This window comes from Malania oleifera, chromosome 10 (assembly GCF_029873635.1).
Source record: "Malania oleifera isolate guangnan ecotype guangnan chromosome 10, ASM2987363v1, whole genome shotgun sequence".
NCBI lineage: Eukaryota > Viridiplantae > Streptophyta > Magnoliopsida > Santalales > Ximeniaceae > Malania > Malania oleifera.
Genome location: NC_080426.1, coordinates 1,171,944 through 1,190,855, shown reverse-complemented (window position 1 = coordinate 1,190,855; position 18,912 = coordinate 1,171,944). Strand labels below are relative to the sequence as shown.

The 18,912-nt window shown below is 38.0% G+C and overlaps 2 protein-coding genes across 6 annotated transcripts in view; both read right to left on the bottom strand.

Annotated features, from left to right (window-relative positions):
- The window catches only part of LOC131165524 (uncharacterized), a 42,604-nt gene extending 33,464 nt beyond the window's left edge, over window positions 1-9,140 (bottom strand). For 2 of the 4 annotated variants that reach the window (XM_058123422.1, XM_058123421.1), the window contains exons 1-2: window positions 8,875-9,131; window positions 8,606-8,770 (exon numbers count right to left, since the gene is read on the bottom strand). In XM_058123422.1, coding sequence (XP_057979405.1) covers window positions 8,606-8,770; window positions 8,875-8,976 — 267 coding nt within the window. In that variant the 5' untranslated portion in view covers window positions 8,977-9,131. Of the gene's footprint in view, window positions 1-8,605; window positions 8,771-8,874 lie in introns of those variants that run through there. The other 2 variants (XM_058123420.1, XM_058123423.1) reach the window with 2 other exon arrangements.
- An 858-nt stretch (window positions 9,141-9,998) lies between these two features.
- On the bottom strand, window positions 9,999-17,274 carry LOC131165523 (mini-chromosome maintenance complex-binding protein). 2 transcript variants are annotated; one of them, XM_058123418.1, is made up of 14 exons: window positions 16,999-17,274; window positions 16,095-16,208; window positions 15,900-16,007; window positions 15,130-15,261; window positions 14,328-14,372; window positions 13,581-13,697; window positions 13,283-13,441; window positions 12,787-12,861; window positions 12,297-12,410; window positions 11,577-11,779; window positions 11,315-11,450; window positions 10,895-11,122; window positions 10,468-10,535; window positions 9,999-10,375 (listed from the first exon to the last, which is right to left on the bottom strand). In XM_058123418.1, exons 1-14 carry the CDS (start codon window positions 17,164-17,166, stop codon window positions 10,261-10,263), a joined length of 1,782 nt encoding a protein of 593 aa, XP_057979401.1. In that variant the 5' UTR covers window positions 17,167-17,274; the 3' UTR covers window positions 9,999-10,260. The 2 variants fall into 2 exon arrangements, with proteins under 2 accessions (XP_057979401.1, XP_057979402.1); XM_058123419.1 differs by lacking the exons at window positions 13,283-13,441; window positions 13,581-13,697 and having other exon boundaries at window positions 16,999-17,271.
- Window positions 17,275-18,912: the final 1,638 nt, after the last annotated feature.

Genomic DNA, 18,912 nt, shown 5'->3' with positions numbered 1-18,912 from the left:
ACATAGCGTGAGTGGTCGTAGAAACTCAAATGTATTTTTGGTTATGTTTTATAGTTCTAGTTATGTAATATGGTGGGATGGATATACCCTTTTTGGTTGCATAGTATAGTACTCTGGTATTTTAATTGAGGATGTATTATTAATTTCGTTGTGTGCATAATGATTGTGGTATTGGAGATAGGTGGAAAGAACATAACACCCTGGGCCCCACTTGTGGGTTCGAGGTGTCACAGAGTGGTATCAGAGCATTAGGTTGTTAGGTTTTGTAGACTTCAGGGCAGATTCATACCAAAGTATAGGTTCGAATTAGGATGAGGATACGAATGGGTAGTTAAGATAGTGTCAGGAATTTCAAGTTTTGTTTTGTAACTTGGAAGCAGAAATCCCTTGACGGACTTCTGTGATTTTCTGAATCAGTCGACGGTTTTAGAAAACCACGATAAATCCATCGACAGTGATGTTTCTAAGCAGCGAGACTGGTTCTCGATGTATATTGGTTTTTAGTTTAATGTTTGCACCGATTAAGTTATGATATTGAAATTCTACATCCATTTCTATCCTATCTTCAGGATTGATCCCAGAGAGAAGAATGTCGATGCTGGAGGGAGCAATAACTTGGAAGCTTCCAACGAGGATGATCTTGATACCTCTGCAGTGTTGCGAGGTATAGCCCGTCAGGTTAGGAGAGAGATGAGACAGGACCCCGGAGAGCAGAACTACCCACATGTAGACTAGGGTTGTTCGATCAAGGAGTTTACTAGCCTGAACCCTCCTACTTTTGCGAGAGAACCTAACCCAATAGCTGCTGAGAACTAGGTTCAAAAAATCGAGGAGATAATGGCGGTCCTTCGCTACACCAACGAGCAGAAGGTCCTTTACACCATGTTTAAAATGACTGGAGAGGCGAAACGTTGGTGGCTTTCTATGAAGCTGCTCGAGGGGCAGAGGTTAAAACCAGTGCCACTAACATGGGACCAATTCAAGGAGCTATTCTTTGACCAGTACTTCCCCTCGTCCACCAGAGAAGATAAGGCTGAGGAGTTTACCAGTCTGACTCACAGGAGCTTGACCGTTAGAGAATACGCGGCCAAGTTTGTCGAACTGTCACGCTTTGCCCCGTACATGATTCCAGATGAGGCGAGGAAGGCAAGAAGGTTTGAAAAAGGCCTGCGGCGGAGGATCTATAAGCAGGTGGTGGGGTTCCAAGTCCGGAACTTCTCAGACTTGGTGGATAAGGCCACAGTACTGGAGAAGAGCTTGCAGGGCAATACAGAGCTGTCAGAGCAGAAGAAGAGGCACATGCCTTCAGATTTCCCCGCCGAAGCCAGTCAGGGTTCATGGAGGAGAGATAGGGACAACCTGGGCAAGAGGTAGGAGATAAGGGACTGAGGCTATCAAGATAATTTGTCGCACCCTCTATGCCATAGATGTAACAGAAGGCATCGGGGTGACTGCCGGATTGGGGGTGCTAACTGTTATATCGGTGCGGTAGGCTAGGTCACATTGCACAAAACTATCATACACTGCGAATTAACGCACCTGCTCTGATCAGTACCGGGGGAACAATCAGGCACCCCGAGGCGGTCAAGCGCATGTGTATACACTGATCCCGACTGACGCAGATATTGCTCGTGGCACAGGAGCAGGTAATATATTTATGTTTTGAGGCAAGCAATAGCTAAATGTGATTCTAGAGTAGTGTATTTAGTTATGTATCTGTGGAGTATACTGAAATGTGTGGTATAGGGTTGGTTAGTTGATTTCAGAGATCATGTAAAAGTATCTGTTAGCAAATTTCGAGGACAAAATTTTTATAAGGAGGGGAGAATGTAGTGATCCAAAAAAATAAATAAATAAATAACATAATATAATATATTAATATAATATATTATATTATAATATAAGTAAACTATCTTTTGATCCTTTAGGAAAGAGAAAAAAATTTTCAATCCTCTCATACTCTCAGATGTCTCTCTCTCTCCACTCTCTCACCATTTCTCTCAACTCTCTCTCTCTCCTCGATTTGCTCGGCCAAACGTGCGTCAATCGAAAAACGGAAAATACTCTTGGGTTCCATATTCGACCACCAACATTTTAACCGGAGTGGATTTGTCGTAGGAGCATTATAGGCACCACTCCTAGGGTAAGGTAAAGGAAATAAATTATATCAGGAATTTTTATTAATTAACCGATTAAATTATAATATGAGTTTACAGGAATTATATACATGTTTTTTCTGAATATTCTGGCATATGAAAATTGAATTTTGAATTATTATTATTATTATTATGAGCTGATTAAACTGGCGTTTGTGAGCCTAGGAATTTTATAATAATTGTATTTCAAAGTTTAACCAATTGAATTAAAGTATTTGATTTTTGAATTATTTTAGTTGATTTTCTGAATGATTTGACTATTTAAAATTATTGGTTTGACTTTCTGAATGATTTTGTAAAGTGGGTAGGATTGGTTATCTCCGTTTTTTTTTTCCTTTAAATACATATTTTGAGTTAGATAAATTGTGGAGATGATTTAACTTATGTTTTTGGTAAAACATATATCGAGTATAGAACGACCAGTTTTCCAGTAGTTTATATAATTATGAGAAACACTCAAATCGTGTGGCATGAGGAAGAGTATTATTGTTTAATTAAAATTATGAGCTTATAGTTTGATATAACGGCATACTAGAATTGTGTTGGTGTTATATTATTTTCTAGAGTGGTTGAAAAGAATGCATGTGTAGTAATTGTTTATAGTGGCGCATAGACAACGGGTAGTTTTATTAAATTGCAAAGTCTGGTTTAAGAACTCCAATGGACCATAGAATGCTCAGTACAGCAGCTACAGTAATGAAGAGCTTAGTACAACCACACGTCTCGAGAAGAGTGTTGGTATTAAATAGTCAAATGGGCCAGTGAAGTGTAGAGCTCCCACCTAGAGTCTAGACCAACTATGAGATGGTCATTCGTACTAGCAGACATACAGTATAGTTGACTTAGTCTAGTGGCAGGCTGGCCAGGGCTAAATCCAGCCTACGGGCCGCACAACCTATCATCGAGGGAAGCATGTCCTTTATCCATTCGGGGTGAGTTCTTATATTCATATTTTGTAGATTTAACCAGAGTATAATAGAATAGAGCATATGAAAACAAAGTATAGTTGCAAAATATTTACAGTACACACTTATGGTTGCAAAAGTATTAACAGCTTACAGTTTATAGTATTTATATAGGTGAGTTATAAATGTATTTTATACTGTGGTATTACATGTGATTAGGGCGAGGTAAACTCTTCGCCCAAGGGCTTGCTGAGTAAGGCGAGTGCCCTGATAGGTATCAGTTGTAGTCACGCCCAAGTTAAATGGACAAGGTTATATAAGGTATTAGAGCAAAAGGGCGCTACATGTTATGGGCTTGTAATCTCCCCAATCCTCGAGAACTCGCGCTTTTTAATAATAATGTATGTGTGAGTATAGTCTATAAATGTATTAACAGTTGTTGTTGTTGATTAACAAATGGTTATATTTTGTATACACTAAACTCATTAGTCACACACTGATGATAATTTATTCCATCCTTACTAAGAAGTGTCTCACCCCAATATACAACTCATCTTTTTCAGGACCTTTTGGTGGTCAATCTTAGAAAGCTCCAGAGCAGGATTGATAGTATAACATAGAATGAGTGGCTGTAGAAACTCAAATGTATTTTTGGTTATGTTTTATAGTTCTAGTTATGTAATATGGTGGGATGGATATACCCTTTTTGGTTGTATAGTATAGTACTCTGGTATTTTAATTGAGGATGTATTATTAATTCCGCTGAGTGCATGATGATTGTGGTATCAGAGATAGGTGGAAAGAACATAACACCCCGGGCCCCACTTGTGGGTTCAGGGCGTCATAGTAAAACTTTCTGACGATTTTTTACTTTTTTCCCCTATTTCCACTTCATATTCTTTGACTGATATTTTATTCTATTTTTTTGCTCTATCATCAAGAGATGTATAACGTCTGAAAGAATTTTGGAGTTAGAAAAATCTTCTAATGTATTATCACAAAAAAGGATGTTCTCAACTTAAGATAGATGGTGGTCGGATGCGCTATCACAGCACATTTTTTTCCTTTGTAAATGGACATGTTGCCACTGCATCTTCTTTTTATTTTTGTGTAAAGATGAAAGTTGGACACACTATCACAACCCTCTTTTTCTTTTCATACCCTAAGATGGTATCTAGACATGTTGCCACAACATCTTTTTGTTTCTATGCATAGATGGTTGTTGGACATACTATCACATCTCCTTTTTCTTTTCATATAGTGAGACAGTAATTACACAAATTGTCACTGCATCTTCTTCTTATTTTGTGCAAGGATGGCAGGCAATTAGATCTAGCCAGCGCACAGTTTCCTTTCCTATCATATCATCATGTTTGAGTTGATTCATGTAGAACCACTCGGTCCCTTGAATTCTTACATGGTCATAAGTCGAGTTAACCTGCATCATTAAACAAATTCACTTTCATCGCACTTCACATCTTCATCAACTTCTGCGCTTGTCTCACTTTTATTCGAGTTTGGCCTCAGACCAAATCTAGTGCCTCTAACTTTGTTGCGTCCTTTTAATCAAAGTGATGAACAAAGGTGGGCTGCTGTCAGCACCTAATTTTGTTCGGACCAACTTTGTGGCCTTGAATACTCTTCCTAGGGTCTCTTTTAGTCTTTCGAAAGAACTTTTGGGCCTTTTCCACCCTTGTTTTTCCATTTATTTTATTTATTCAAAAATTTAAAAAAATTGTGAAACCAAAAATAAAACCAAAGATAGGAATCGAACCCATTTCCACCCAAGCAGGAGAATTAAGGCCTGATCAAACTATCAATTTTGTAATTGAGATCTAATTAAATTTTGATTGGAAAAATCCAAGCCAAATCCAATTTCCTTAGCCCATTTAATGTGCAATTTTAGCCCAACTCATCCCTAGCCTAGTCGAAGCCAATTCTCCCAATGCCCAAGCTAGCCTCCCATGTGCATGCTACATTTTCCCAAAAGAAAAAGCATGATTGTCTTTTCCATAGTTAGCTTTGCCCCCTATCTTTGCCATGTGTCACAGTCCCCAAATTTCAACTCAATTAAAGGGCCGTGCAGCACTCGTTGAGGCTCTCCCTCGATAGAGTCACAACCAACAACAAACGTTCAATCCAGCTATCATGAACACTTGAGAGGTTTTCGAAAGTCATCATAGGCATGAAATATCAGTTCCAACAATAATGAATTCATGAAGACAAGCGACCTTCATACTCAATGACATGTGGAACTAGTTGTTATATTCAATCAACAAGACAACCACACAAGTCATCTCCAAATAATTCAACATCCAATATAAAAATCCCTAGCGAGGGCAAGTGAAGACATCTCTCCTCCCTATTTAACCGAGGTCACACTATCAACCCCTAACATTCTCCCCCACTCACTCTATCGACGACCTCGTCGATGTATTTGTAAGAAGACTTCAACCGCTTGTTGTTGGTGACCTTCGTCATTGACTACATGTCTACCAAGTTATACTCCACATACTTAGTATCTACTCTATATGACTCATCCACGGTATGAGAGAAATACAACCACTGACTTGTAAAGAACTAAAAAGGAATACAACTCAACCCACTGTGCAAAGTAAACTACTACAATTGACTGGAAAAGAACTGAAAAAGGTATCCAACTCATCCACTGTGCGAGGTAACTACGACAACTGGCTGGTAAAGGACTAAAAAGGATACAACTCCTTGATTGTGTGAGATAACTATTACAACTGGCAAATATGGATCTAAAAAAGGATACAACTCATCGACCATGTGAGGTAACTATGACAACTAACAGGTAAAGAACCGAAAAGGTATACAACTCATCCACTCCAGTTGGTTGTCTTTAGGGTATTGAAATCTACCGAATCTCACATCATACCATTGTTCAAGTCATCAGAGGCTTGCAATTATCTATCTTAACTTGGTCAGAGCGTGCAACGTTCACCCTGCCTACCCCTTTTTGCGCGTTAGGCGTGTCACCCTGCCTACTTTCCTAGGTACTTGGCGGGAACCATTATACTATCATTGCCATACCAACCGAAGCATGCATCATTTACCTTGCCAACCCTTTAGCACTTGGTGTGACACCCTACCTGCTTTCCTGGGCGCTTGGTGTGAACCATTACCCTTTCTCTACCATGTTGACTCACAAAGCGTGCAGCATTCACATTGCCTTCCCTTTTGCACTTTTGTGTGGCACCCTACCTACTTTCCTAGGTGCTTGGTGTGAACCATTACCTTCTCTCTATGTCACTGGAAGTCCTTTGCTCACTTACCCCTCAAATTGTCATGGATTCTTTTCCCATCCTCTGCACACGCAATATAAGCAACGATCTCAATTAACTTCCGTAGGGTGGCCTCAAGCTCTATTGGCACAACCCGTGGGATTCTAGATTGCATCCAACATCAATGTCATTCAGCCTATTCAAGGCTTCTGACAACTCAATATTCTCTAACAGACCTCAAGCTCTATTGGTCTATTTCCCACAGGGAGGCCTCAAGCTCTATTGGCACTACCCTTTGGGACAATAAATGGTATCACGCCCTCGATATGTTTCAAGCTATTCAAGGCTTCCAATAACTAAATATTCTCTGGCAGACCTCAAGCTCTATTGGTTTGCTTCCCATAGGGAGACCTCAAGCTCTATAGAGACTACCCTTTGGGATTATGTATGGAATCACGACCTCGATGAGTTTCCAACTGCTCAATCCTCCTTTTGAATACTGCAAACTCTGTTTGTCTTTCTCCTTCATGAGCTGGGAGATGGCATCGTGCCCTCAATGTATTTCAACATATCTCTAGGCTTTTAACTACTCCACACTAGGGATTTTCATACATGGAGTGACTTACTCAAGTTCCATAATTCAATTTTCAAAATCAATTTTCTCTTTGGCGGCCTCAACTTAATTGGCACGCCTTTCTCTTGAGTTGTCCCTTGCCTTACATGCTTCCATATTGTTCTGTTTTTACAAAAAAAAAAAAAAAATTTAAATTCTCATTTTGCAACTCATAGTGCTCACGCCCACTAGGCTCACGCAAACCATGCTCTAATACCAACTGTCATAGACCCCCAATTTCAACTCAATTAACGGGCCACGCAGCACCCGTCGAGGCTCTCTCTCGACAAAGCTAGCCAACAACAAACGTTCAATCCGGCTGGTATGAACACACGAGAGGTTTTCGAAAGCCATCATAGGCATGAAATATCAGTTCCAACAATAATGAATTCATGAAGACAAGTGACCTTCATACTCAATGACATGTGGAACTAGTTTTTATATTCAATCAACAAGATAACCACACGAGCCATCTCCAAATAATTCAACATCTAGTATAAAAATCCCTGGCGAGGGCAAGTGAAGACATCTCTCCTTCCCATTTAACCGAGGTCACACTGTCAACCCCTAACACCATGCATTAAGTCATAGCAGTCAAAAGTACTACTGAGGCGCGTGGCGCAGAGGGGCGATGAGTCTAGCACCTCACCAAGGTTTGAGGCGAGGTGACCTTCAAGAGACGCAGCAAAGCGCAATAGCACAATGAGGCTCCAGGTGCAGTGATTAGCGCCTTGAGATATGACCACTTTAACTTCATTTTTTATAAAAACTTTTTAAATAAGAAAATGCAAGGCTTTGATAGACGAACTTCGCAAGAGCCCTTCGTCTTCAAGGTTCAAGCCTTCAAACAAGCACGAAACACCTTCTTCTTCCAATCTTCGAGCTTTCACCAGCAAGAGAGCTTTCGCAAAAGCCCTTCATCTTCGAGGTTCAAGCCTTCGAACCACACGACCTTTGCTTTGTCTTCAAGTCTTCAAGCCTTCCGCCAGTAAGGAAGCGTTTCGCCAACAAGGGAGCCTTCGCCAAAGCCTTCGAACAAGCGAGAAGCATTGAACCAGTGAGTCATCATTGCCAGAATTCGTGAATCATCAGGCTGCATCAAGCAAGTAAGTCGTCTTCTTCTTCTTCTTCAGTATTTTGCTGCTGCTGCTTAGCAAGAGAGATTGGATTATGAAGAATTTGTGGGAATCGGTGTCTCTCAATCAAATGACATTATTGCCCCCAAATCATCCTAGTCACCTACCACAATTTCTTCTCATTTCTTCACATGAAACTACATTTATCGTCTCCCACAAACTTTTTCTCCCACAATAAGACCCTCTCACTATATTAAACTCATCTTCATGGTGAGAAGTAGATGCTGAAATGAGGAATGAGGAAGGAAACTTGAGTAGGTTCATTCTTTTCATCAGCCACCCCAGGTGAAAAAATTCAATAGAATTCATTTGTATTGTAATTCTGTTCATCTCAAGCCGCATTATTGAATTTAGAAATTAATTCACATTCTGTTTAGTATAAACCCATGCAAAGTCTGAACTCTAAGCTCCCAAATCCCACTGAATTCAACTAAGCTGAAAACTTTCCGGCACACAGAATATTCTGATGGCCAGTTTCTAATCACTATTGCCACAAAAAAAAAAATGAAGCTACAGTTCCTGCAGATAGAATGTAGAAAGCACGCACCTTTCCTTTGGAGAGAGAGGGCAATGAGAAAATGAATGTGGAAACAGGAGCAGCAAGCAATGTGAGTGCTAAGGACCCCACAAAAAGTCCTGGAAGATTTCCTAAACCTAAAGAGATGGCCCCTTCGTCGCGTAAGGGAAGAATCACAAAGTATGCACTTAATATCTGACAGATCAAAATAGGAATTGTGGGTCAGAGAATTGCATGGGATTCAATTCAGGGTTCAGCGAATTAGGTAATGAAAATCAGATGAAGATGAGAAAACTTACGAAGAAGAAACATGAAAAGGAGTGGAGGAGTGCGGAAGTCTCATGAGGATGCACCGTCACGCACGAGGATACGATCGCCTCCACGCAAGACCTTATTACCATCTCTCTCTCTCTTCTAATGGAGAAACAGATGAATCTCTGGGAAAGAGAAGCCGATCCCAGGACGTAGATATTGAGCGAAGGCTTGAAGCCGCTATAGAACCTATTTCGTCATTCTTCAAATTGTAAAATTTTAAACGAATGAGCAGGCAGCACAGGTCAATCTTCTACTACTAAATTTACCTCCTGCCCTTCCATTACAGTGTCTAAATGACTTTTTTCTCTCTTTTGGACAACAAATACCCCTCTTTTCAATAACACAGTTCCTTAACTCCATTCTCATCCGTCAACATTACAACCTCACTAGTCTCCCTTCTAAAACTTTCTATATCAACACCATTTAATTTTCTTACTAATGCAGAACTCCATAGAATGATAAATTATAGAAATGCACATGAAGAATTATACCAAAAAAATATATAAAGTTATAAAGACATCCCGTTCCGTTTTTACATTCCACACAAATTATGAAGAGTTAAAAAACCATTTTATGAAGTCATCTTCATCTTCTCTTTTTTGATCCATTTCTCTTTATCAACACCTTTCCTGTCCTCATGTAATTTTTCAATGAAGTTGTGATTTTGATGTATAAGCTGGAATGGAAGATTACTCTGGATAGCCTTCTTGAAAAATAAAAATTTAGGAGTAGGTAACAATTTTTTTTAAATGAAGTCTGAAGAATTAAAGTAATGAGTTATGCTTGAGAGCCACAAATGGATGGCCCACAAAGGTGGGCATTCCAAAGGTTGCTTCAAAAAAGAGATGGCTCCCTAAGAAAAATTCTTCTGGTACATAGAAATACAGATATGAGATGAATTTATTATATTCCTACATGTGCATAGAATAATTTTACAATTTATTCCACTTTCAATCAATTCCATTTCATGATGACAACAAATATCATGCAAGTTGCTGTAATAACTTGAAGAATTCATCTCCAGCCATGCAATTAACTTGATTTAAGGCACATAAACAGATAGATCCAACATGAGTAACGATCATCAACCATGCTTTAGACCAGGCGCTTGATCAGAAATGAAGGATATTTCAAGGTTTTCAAAAATTGTGCCCAATATATATACAAAATACATTACTGGAACAAACCAGATTCTTAGGGCAAAAGACAAAAGCATAAATAAACACATGGCGGACTGCCACAACCAAACCAGTTGTTTACAAGGATAGAAGACCAAGACATTTCTGTATGGATCATTCCGGAAGTGTGATCAGTCCCATCTTGCAATTCAAGCATTCCAATTTCAGTGAAACTGAGTTCCATATACATGTTCACTTGAGCCTCTCCCTTCTCAACCTCTCAAGTTCCTTCACCATTTGCCAGTGGTCCCGTGTGAGACATGTTTCCCCAAAACTTAATGACATTAGACGACCCATTGTCAGCCATCTGTAACCATAAACAAAAGCAAGTAATCAGGAGACTAAGAATGAAACAAAAAAGAGAATTTTGGCATAAAACAAAAAAATGCAGTCACTAACCTGCTAAAATCTTGGCTGCCCAGGTTCCGATCCGCTTGCCTGGCTGCCACCATGTCATCTTCTACCACCTGTAATGCAGCCCAGAAAGAATAAAACTGCCAGGTCCCATCATCTAGGCACACTCCTCTCTTGGTGGGTGGGGTGGGGTGGGTATGGGTGAGAACATTTTCAGAACCATTGCTGCACCATATTACAGCACAGTAATAGTACCTAGATTCTAGGGTACTCCCTTAGCACTGTTTTTTTTCCCGGGGGTTTGAGTGGGGGAGATACGGATATTATAAAATGTGAACTATAAAAACAAGTTATGAGGGCTTGGTAACAAGTTTTCTAAGGGTTAATATTGCCACAATTGCCTGAATGCATGGCACAGTGTCAGGCAAGCTGTTCCAAGTTTCAAACATGTCAAAATACAGTAACAGAGTACCTTCTGCATTTCAGACTCGATAGTATGTGAAAGTGATTTCAGTGTAGCCAAATACCATCTCCAAGCTTCAAATGTTTCAGTCACAATAACTTCGCAGGAACCCACTGATGAAGGCTGGAATGGTAGAACTACATCAGCTGGCAGTATGTTTGATTTCCCATCCGAAAGAATTAGTAATTGAACATCAGCTGCCATATCCATTTTGTAGTATGTGAAGTCATATTCCACCTGGAACAGGCATTTTATTAGTAATAAAAATTTTCTGCTTAAAATAAATGACTGATAAAGACAACCGAATGAGCCATCTGCAACATAAATTGTACTTGTACATTAAGCATCCACTCCTTTCATGCTAGATGCAAAATACTGACATATGCAAACAGAGGTACAAGATTCGAATAAGCTTGCAGCAGAGAATACCTTTTGTAACTCTGTAAGGTTCTTTAGCAACCTTGCATTTTCAACCCCAATGGAGTTGAGAGTTCCAGCTTCCAGTTGGGTTTCATCAATGGTTAGGTGTGAGCCATCAGCTAGCTGCAGAACTCCAGTTACCAATCTGGAGCATTAACCATGTAAAGTTATTAAATACCAACTAAGGAAATAATGAACTTGAATTTTAAGCTACCAAGTAAAAGAACAATTGTATCCTACTCATATTTTAGAAAATAATGAATCCCATTACCTATTTGTCTGATAATCCTTTCTTGGGCCAAGAGAAGCAGAATTAAGATACTCCACTGTAAGAGGAATAGAATGTGTGAAAGGAATAAGATTCTCAAGAGCAAGACTAATCCGATTACGGAATACAGAAGCACTTTCTTTGTTAAGACAGGAAAGATTTAGTGAAAGCTTCCCCACAGCAACAGTATCAACTCTAGCATGCACCTGCTCATGAAAAACTTGTTATTTGATGTTCTCCATGGTTGCAATAACTTTGTCATACAAACCTATACTAGCTCATACCCCCTATTAAGAACCTTGATTCAACATTTACACAGAAACCTCGAGATTACCGAGTTCTAGTTGTGTTAAAAACTCACTTCCATCATGAGAAAGCTTTCCTTCAATCATTATAAACCTCAAAATAATTTTAAGGGCCTAAAAGATTATTATCTTGAATTAAAAGAGATGGAGTTGTAATGCAATTTTGCTACTTCTTGGGCACCATATTGAGAAATTAGGATCTTTTCTGTAATGCTGTTAGTTGGTGTTAGAGCTGCACATTTATTTACTAGGCTTATACATCCGATGCATAAGGAAAAATAATAAAGAACCTAAACAAGAACTTTGATGCCATACTTTCTGGCAAAAGAAAAAAGGAGCACTAACATGCAAAGAAAAATAGGACAAGCTAGAATCACATATATAAAACTGAATGAAGATCGAGAAAGAGATGGTTTACCCTGGACAAAAGATGCAACAACATGAAATGAGCTGCTAAACCATCATTGCCGAGGACAGCCGTGAGATGCACTAACAGAGCCTCCCTCAACTCTTTAACCAAGTGGGGCTTTGGCTGTAGGATTAAAAAATATACGAATTTACATAAACAAAATGACAGGGAATAAAGTGCAGCAAGTAAGAATTAGGGATTAGTGGTCACCTCATCTACCCATTTAAAATATTATAAAAAATAAAATAAAAAGTCTCTCATGTTGGACCTTTATTCGTTAAGGAGTTTCACACACAGGGAGATCATCATGAATTGGTTAAATTAATAAAATCAGTTACCACTCAAAAGCTTAGGTCATCCAGATTGGTAGTAAATTCCAAGACATGTAAAAGACAGGACATATCGCCTCTTACTGAGAATGCAAATAATCAAAGGAACATGGATAATCAACCATTTAAAAGGCCAAAATAGAAATTCACAGGGGTCATATTTTAATCACCTCCATTTTGTGGGAACCACACAGAAAGTCAGTAGGAGCCAGCTTTCGATGTACAAAACAATGGAGACGTGGAACCTGCACAAGGGACACAAAAAAATAAATAAATAAATAAACCGAAACATAGAAAAAATTACATGCCAATTATCCAGATAAAATTGACTTGAAGCAGAAACAGAAAAATCTATTAAAGCAGTCTCAGGCAACCAAACAATTATTGTTAGTCCTAATACTAAATACAGCCAATCACAGAGGGAGGTGAGCTGTATGTCAATGGTTGAATAAAATAGTCCAAAAATTATTTCATTTAGAGCACTCGTCGATGGGAACAGTAATCACCGTAGTTCTAGAGTTAGCAATGGTTGAAAATTTAGGGTTGCGGAAAACAAACAATAAAAAAAAATATATATATATATATATATATATAACGTAAAACAGAAGTCAATTTATCATGCTCATGATAAATGAACAGTCTCTAGCCGAAAGATGGAATCAAGACCTTGCTAGGTGGAAGTTGATTAGACACATCTTCACAAAGGCCATTCGAAAACTCATCAGAATCATCCTTGTCTGTCATTATCTCTGGATCAAAAGTGTAGACACCAACAAACTCAAAAGCATCATTTAGCTTCAAGTCAGACTCTGGAGAATCATATACCTACATAATCAAAAAGATTATAAGAACATTCTAGGCTTGGAAGGATAGGGGCAAAAAGATTGAGATTGGTTGAGAATATAGCAACAAGACATAAATTTCAATTGCATCTTAGAACAAGAAAAAGCAATGCCAGATTTACCTTAACTAGACAACAAAGAGCATTGTCAAATAGGGGCATTGGACTCATAGAAGAACAGCTGCCTTGAGTTACAGACTCCTGCATCCCACAAGACCGGGAAGAAAACTCGTCTTCTCTCTATTGAAGGGAAATATTTAAGACAATTGTCAGTGACCCAAATTCACTAGTCCAAGCCAGAACTAAAAATGGACTCTTCTATGATGAGGGGCATGGCAATGAAACCCAATAAGATTTTTATGCATCTGCAGATTCTATGCTGGTGGATAACCCCCCAATATCATTTCTACCCTTTAAAATCTGGGTCCTGATTCTTTTTTTCTTAAATAGTTTTCAGTTAACAGTTTTTTAGGGAAACATATCGCAATTGCCAAATTTATCTCCATTTGAGGTTGTGAAAAGCAATTTAAAGCTCAGGCTCAACACTACTGAACAATCTATAAGGTTTTGATGACAAAGATGAAGATGGAATAGAGTAGCCCTAATTGCCCTCAAAATCTGATCCAGGCATGGCACTGTTTCTTATCAGTTTACAAAAAATAGTACACTTTCTTTTAAACCTTATAACCTAAAAAAATTCATTTCTCATTGAAAGAAAAAATTGGAATTTAGAAATCAAGGCAGGTAAAACCAGATAACAAGGCATAACCAATGTTGCAATCAAATGATTGAACATTAAACTTAAGCAACCAGTTAATCATATCATAAAGACAATCCAAACCAAGCAAAAATGAATAATATTCCACTAACCATCTTTTTGCTACTTGGAGAAATGTGAAAATTGTGACCTGGGACCTGCCATTGAAAATAGTTTGTGAGGTAGTTGAAAACACAACCCAACGCCCATTGCACATAGTAAGCTACCGTGTCAAATAAATAATTAACTAATCACTTAAACAATTAAACAAAAAAAGGCACTTCAATTCCTATATAAGACTCCAAAAGATATTGTCACTTATTATGAACAATAAGTCCAATGATTTGTTTTGATGAACTAGCAGTGGAAAGGAACTCAGAAACAACCTAGAAATCTTGCAACTGCAGAAGAAAACCATAAAAATTGTGGACCTGGTTTTCCATCAAAGGGCATGAACAATTCATGTAAATGTGGTTTTCATTATCAGCTGCATCCTAAGTTACACAGATGGAATGATGCCGTTATATATAACCAAATAATGATTAGAAGTAAAGCTTAACACTTAGAAATGAAATTAGCTGAACATGTTTTGGCAGTTTCCTAATGATGCAGTCGCTTGGTGTAAAGCATTCAATTTTTGCCACAGCAGTTTCAAGAAAAAATTCTAAATTTAGCATCCCTTCCTCCAGTGGCTCAAACAACACGAAACAATCCAGACAACTTTCAATCAGTTATAACCACTCTTAAATCTTTGCAGTCTTAAAAATTTTCTGCACAGTTCAATGGATATGAAACTTTCATCGAGGCAGTATTACAACTTACACCTGCCAACCCAGACGGCTATAATCTTTATCCTTATGTAATTCACAAAAGGAAGGGCAAGTAAGAGAAACGAAGAGAAGAAATAGAAATTACAAGCAAATCCATGTGACTGGTAGCTGCCTCATCCTCTCTCTGGCGTTTTTCTCTGTGTTGAGAAGTCCAATTTCTATATTGATTCATCACCGCCTCAGAATTAGATTCAGTCCATTCATTCTGCCCTGGAATCTAGAGAGGGAGAGAAATCAAATTGGGAATGTTACTCATGCAGGTGCACCATCAACAGTTACAACAAAATTTTAAAATTATAGGTTCCAGACAACGCAATATTAACATGATGGAAACAGTCCAGCAACAAAGCAATATAAAATGACTTCAGAATTAGGTTCAGTCCATTCATTCTGCCCAGGAATCTAGATACAGAGAGAGAGAAGGAGGGAGAGAGAGAAAGAAGGAAAGAGAGCAAACTGTGAGTGTTGCTCATGCAGGTGCTCCATCAACAGTTACAACGAAACTTTAAGATTTAAGGTTCCAGGCAAAGCAATATTAACATGATGTACATGGTCCAGCAACACAACAAATTTTGGGATTCTTCCCTCAGTTCTAATGTATCTTTCTTCATGCTGCTAATTGGAGCATGGATTTTATAGCTCAAATTTGGATTTGTGTGGATTTGGATGAAACTAAATAGAATTTGTTATTGCATTTTGTCCAAACTACAAAAACCCTAATACAAGGTCCAAACTCCAAGCTCCACAACATAGGATCAGCATTTTTTTGGAAACTATGATGATGGTACTCAAATTTGAACATGAAAACCAACTAGAAATTATTATGCTAACTAGGGATCAGAACATGGAACTCACTGGAACACAGTATAGCATTCGACGTTCCCACACTTGCGTATCAGATGATGAACCAAGAGGAAATTGAGAAACATCCATGAACTTGTTGGTTCTCCACGTGGAGCCATTCTTCAACAGATACAAACAAAACATACTTTTAGTGTCTAGAGCTTTCGAATGAGAGGGTCCGGACAGGGGGTACTAGACAGAAAATACCTTATAAGCACCAACATAAAATTCATTGCCCAACATGTCTTGAATCATCCCCCGGAAGCGAACCAGGGTGTTGGGCTTAATCCATCGAATACTTGCAGGACTAAGAATTGGTACCTGGAGCACCAAAGCATCAGATAGGAAATTCAGTACTAACAAACAAATTAGAACATTCCAAAGGCAGTCATACTATTCACTAAAGATTTTAGAAGATAAATTAAATTAGAAATTCATTTTTCGTGGTATTTTCTTTCTACCTCAAGTATGATGAAGAAATAAAACACATTCAAATAGGATTAAACGTTAGAAAACTAAAGGTTGATGGCGTGCAAAATAAAATTTTCTTCATTGATTTGCTATATATTTTGCTATCTATTTCATTTTACGTTACTCCTAAACAAGGAAAAACGGATCCCACGCATTTCCCTTTCCTATCCTTCATATTTTCCAAGTTTCAAAGGGAGGCTAAGTAAGAAACATAGCTGCGACTATGTAACCAGGGCGATGAACGACAGGGAGGTTAGTATCTTACACGTTTTTCAACTAACGATTAAACAAAACAATTAAAATGCAAGTGGTGGCATTGAGCAACAATTGTTTGTGTTTTAGACAGCTTGAAAACAAGAAGCATACTGAGTTTCCGTCAAAAATAAAAGTCGGTGAATATCAGGAATTCAACTCAATAAACTAGTCTCAATCTGTTGAGTTTAAGCAACCAAACTCAAAATAAGAGCAGGAATAGAAATGAAGATCCACATAAACAGGGAATCAAGAGAATCCAATTTCTTTAACAATCGATATAATACATCAAAATAAGCGATCTTGAAAACCCTAGATAACTGTTCGAGGCCAATTGAAGAAGCGAAAACAAACAAAACAACCTCAAAATACAGAAGAGGGAGGGGACCTGAGAAAGAGCGCCGTCCTCGAAGAGAAAGCGACGGAAGAGATCGACGGCGCCCCAATCTTTGCCGCCGAGTGTGGCGGGATCTGTGCCTGAGGCCACCGCCTTCTCGAATGTCAATCGTACGGCTCCGAGAGGGTTCGCCAAGCAGTCGAACGGTAACCCTACCATTCTCTCTCGCGCTCTCTCACTCTCTCTCTCTCTCTCTCTCTCTGAAGTTGAGAATCAGCAAACGCTCAGCACCTTTCCCGCACTAGGCTGCTAAGTAGGTGCATTTTCCCGCCAAATCTCAGGCAACTGTTTTCCCGCCATTTTGGCGATCAGCCTACCAGAACGGGCTACCGGTCCTTTGTTTTCGATTTTTTTTTTTTTTTTTTTTGAACAATTAATTTTAATGAATACATAAACAAAAAATAAGAACGGAAAAGAAAATTAAAATTTTATCTTATTTTTATAAACATGAATTTTGAATTTAAACAAGACATATAATAAAATTATATTAAATTCATACAAATATAAATTTAAGACTTGAAATTCATTCTTTTAACATTACCTTAAAAGCAAACTAAAGTCATTTTAAAATTGTGTGTGATACAGCTTAGGACAATGCCAACACCCCATCCTTGATGGCAAAAAAAAAAAATAGTTCTATCTATTTCTATATTATAGTCTTGGGAACTTTAATCTAAAATCAATACAAATAATACAACTAAACCTTCAATATTTTGTTTGCCATTTTTTTATAAGTGAAATGAAAAATACAATATCGCTATAAAATTTTCATCACAGTGTTGAAATGATATCATTTTTTTATTAGCTCAATTTGTCACCATTTTCAAAAAACGTTTCCTATCTTTTCTGTTAGATTATTACTTTACCTAAAAACTTAAATTATTAGGTTGTGAGCCAACAATGTACATCAAGTTTTAACACTCTCCTACACGCGCAGCCAGACAGCACATGCAGAGACAAACAAATGATATATAATATCACTAAATAAAAGCTGACGAAAGAGTAAAACCCAATATCTCTTAGTAATCAGAATTCTAATACCACATTAAATTATCACTTTACCTAAAAGCTTAAACTATTAAAGTACGAATCAAAGATGTATATCAAGTTTTAACATTCTTTAAATTAGAAAACTTTACAATTAAATCCTAATAAATATGGATGTTTCTCTTTTTAAGCGACTTGTTAGTTTATTTTTATTATTAGTCATACACTTTGAAATTGACCTAAAACTATTTGATAACTATATTTCTCATTACAAAGTGTTTCCTTATCTTATTTCTCCGTATTGTTGAAGGATCGGGCCAAAGTGAAGTACTGTTTCATAAAACCTATAAGTGATTCTTTTTTTAGATTAACCTTATTTCTTGGCATGATTTAGGAAATTTGGCTCAAGAAAATTCAAAATATATTTTTGGCCAGACAAGGTGTCTTTGATGCTATGCATTTTTCTTCAAAGGATCAAAGTCAATACAATCATAGTCTATACTAATTTATCAGACTCACTCAGCAAGAATATTTTTCTCGAAACAAGGGACAAACTTAGGTTATGCCATGTGGGGGGGCAAGTGCCTTGACTCAAATTTAGGAAAACAATACATGATATATTAAATTATAAAATGTTTTAAGTACGACTATGCACGTAAAAGAAGGCTACCAATGTTCCAGGCGGACTCAGCTCTCAGTCAGAGCTAGAGAGAGAACCTCTCAATCCCTCTCTAGGAGGGACACTCCGCTATGGATCGAGCTTGTTGATTTCTTGAGTGGATTTTCGTTTTGATTTTGGAGTTTGATTTGGTGATGTTAAGATGCAATTTCCGATCTTGAGTGAACGTCAATTTGCCCTAAATTTCATTAGCAACCATGGAGGTAATCGTGGATTTTGGGGCAGGAAGAGTACGAAGT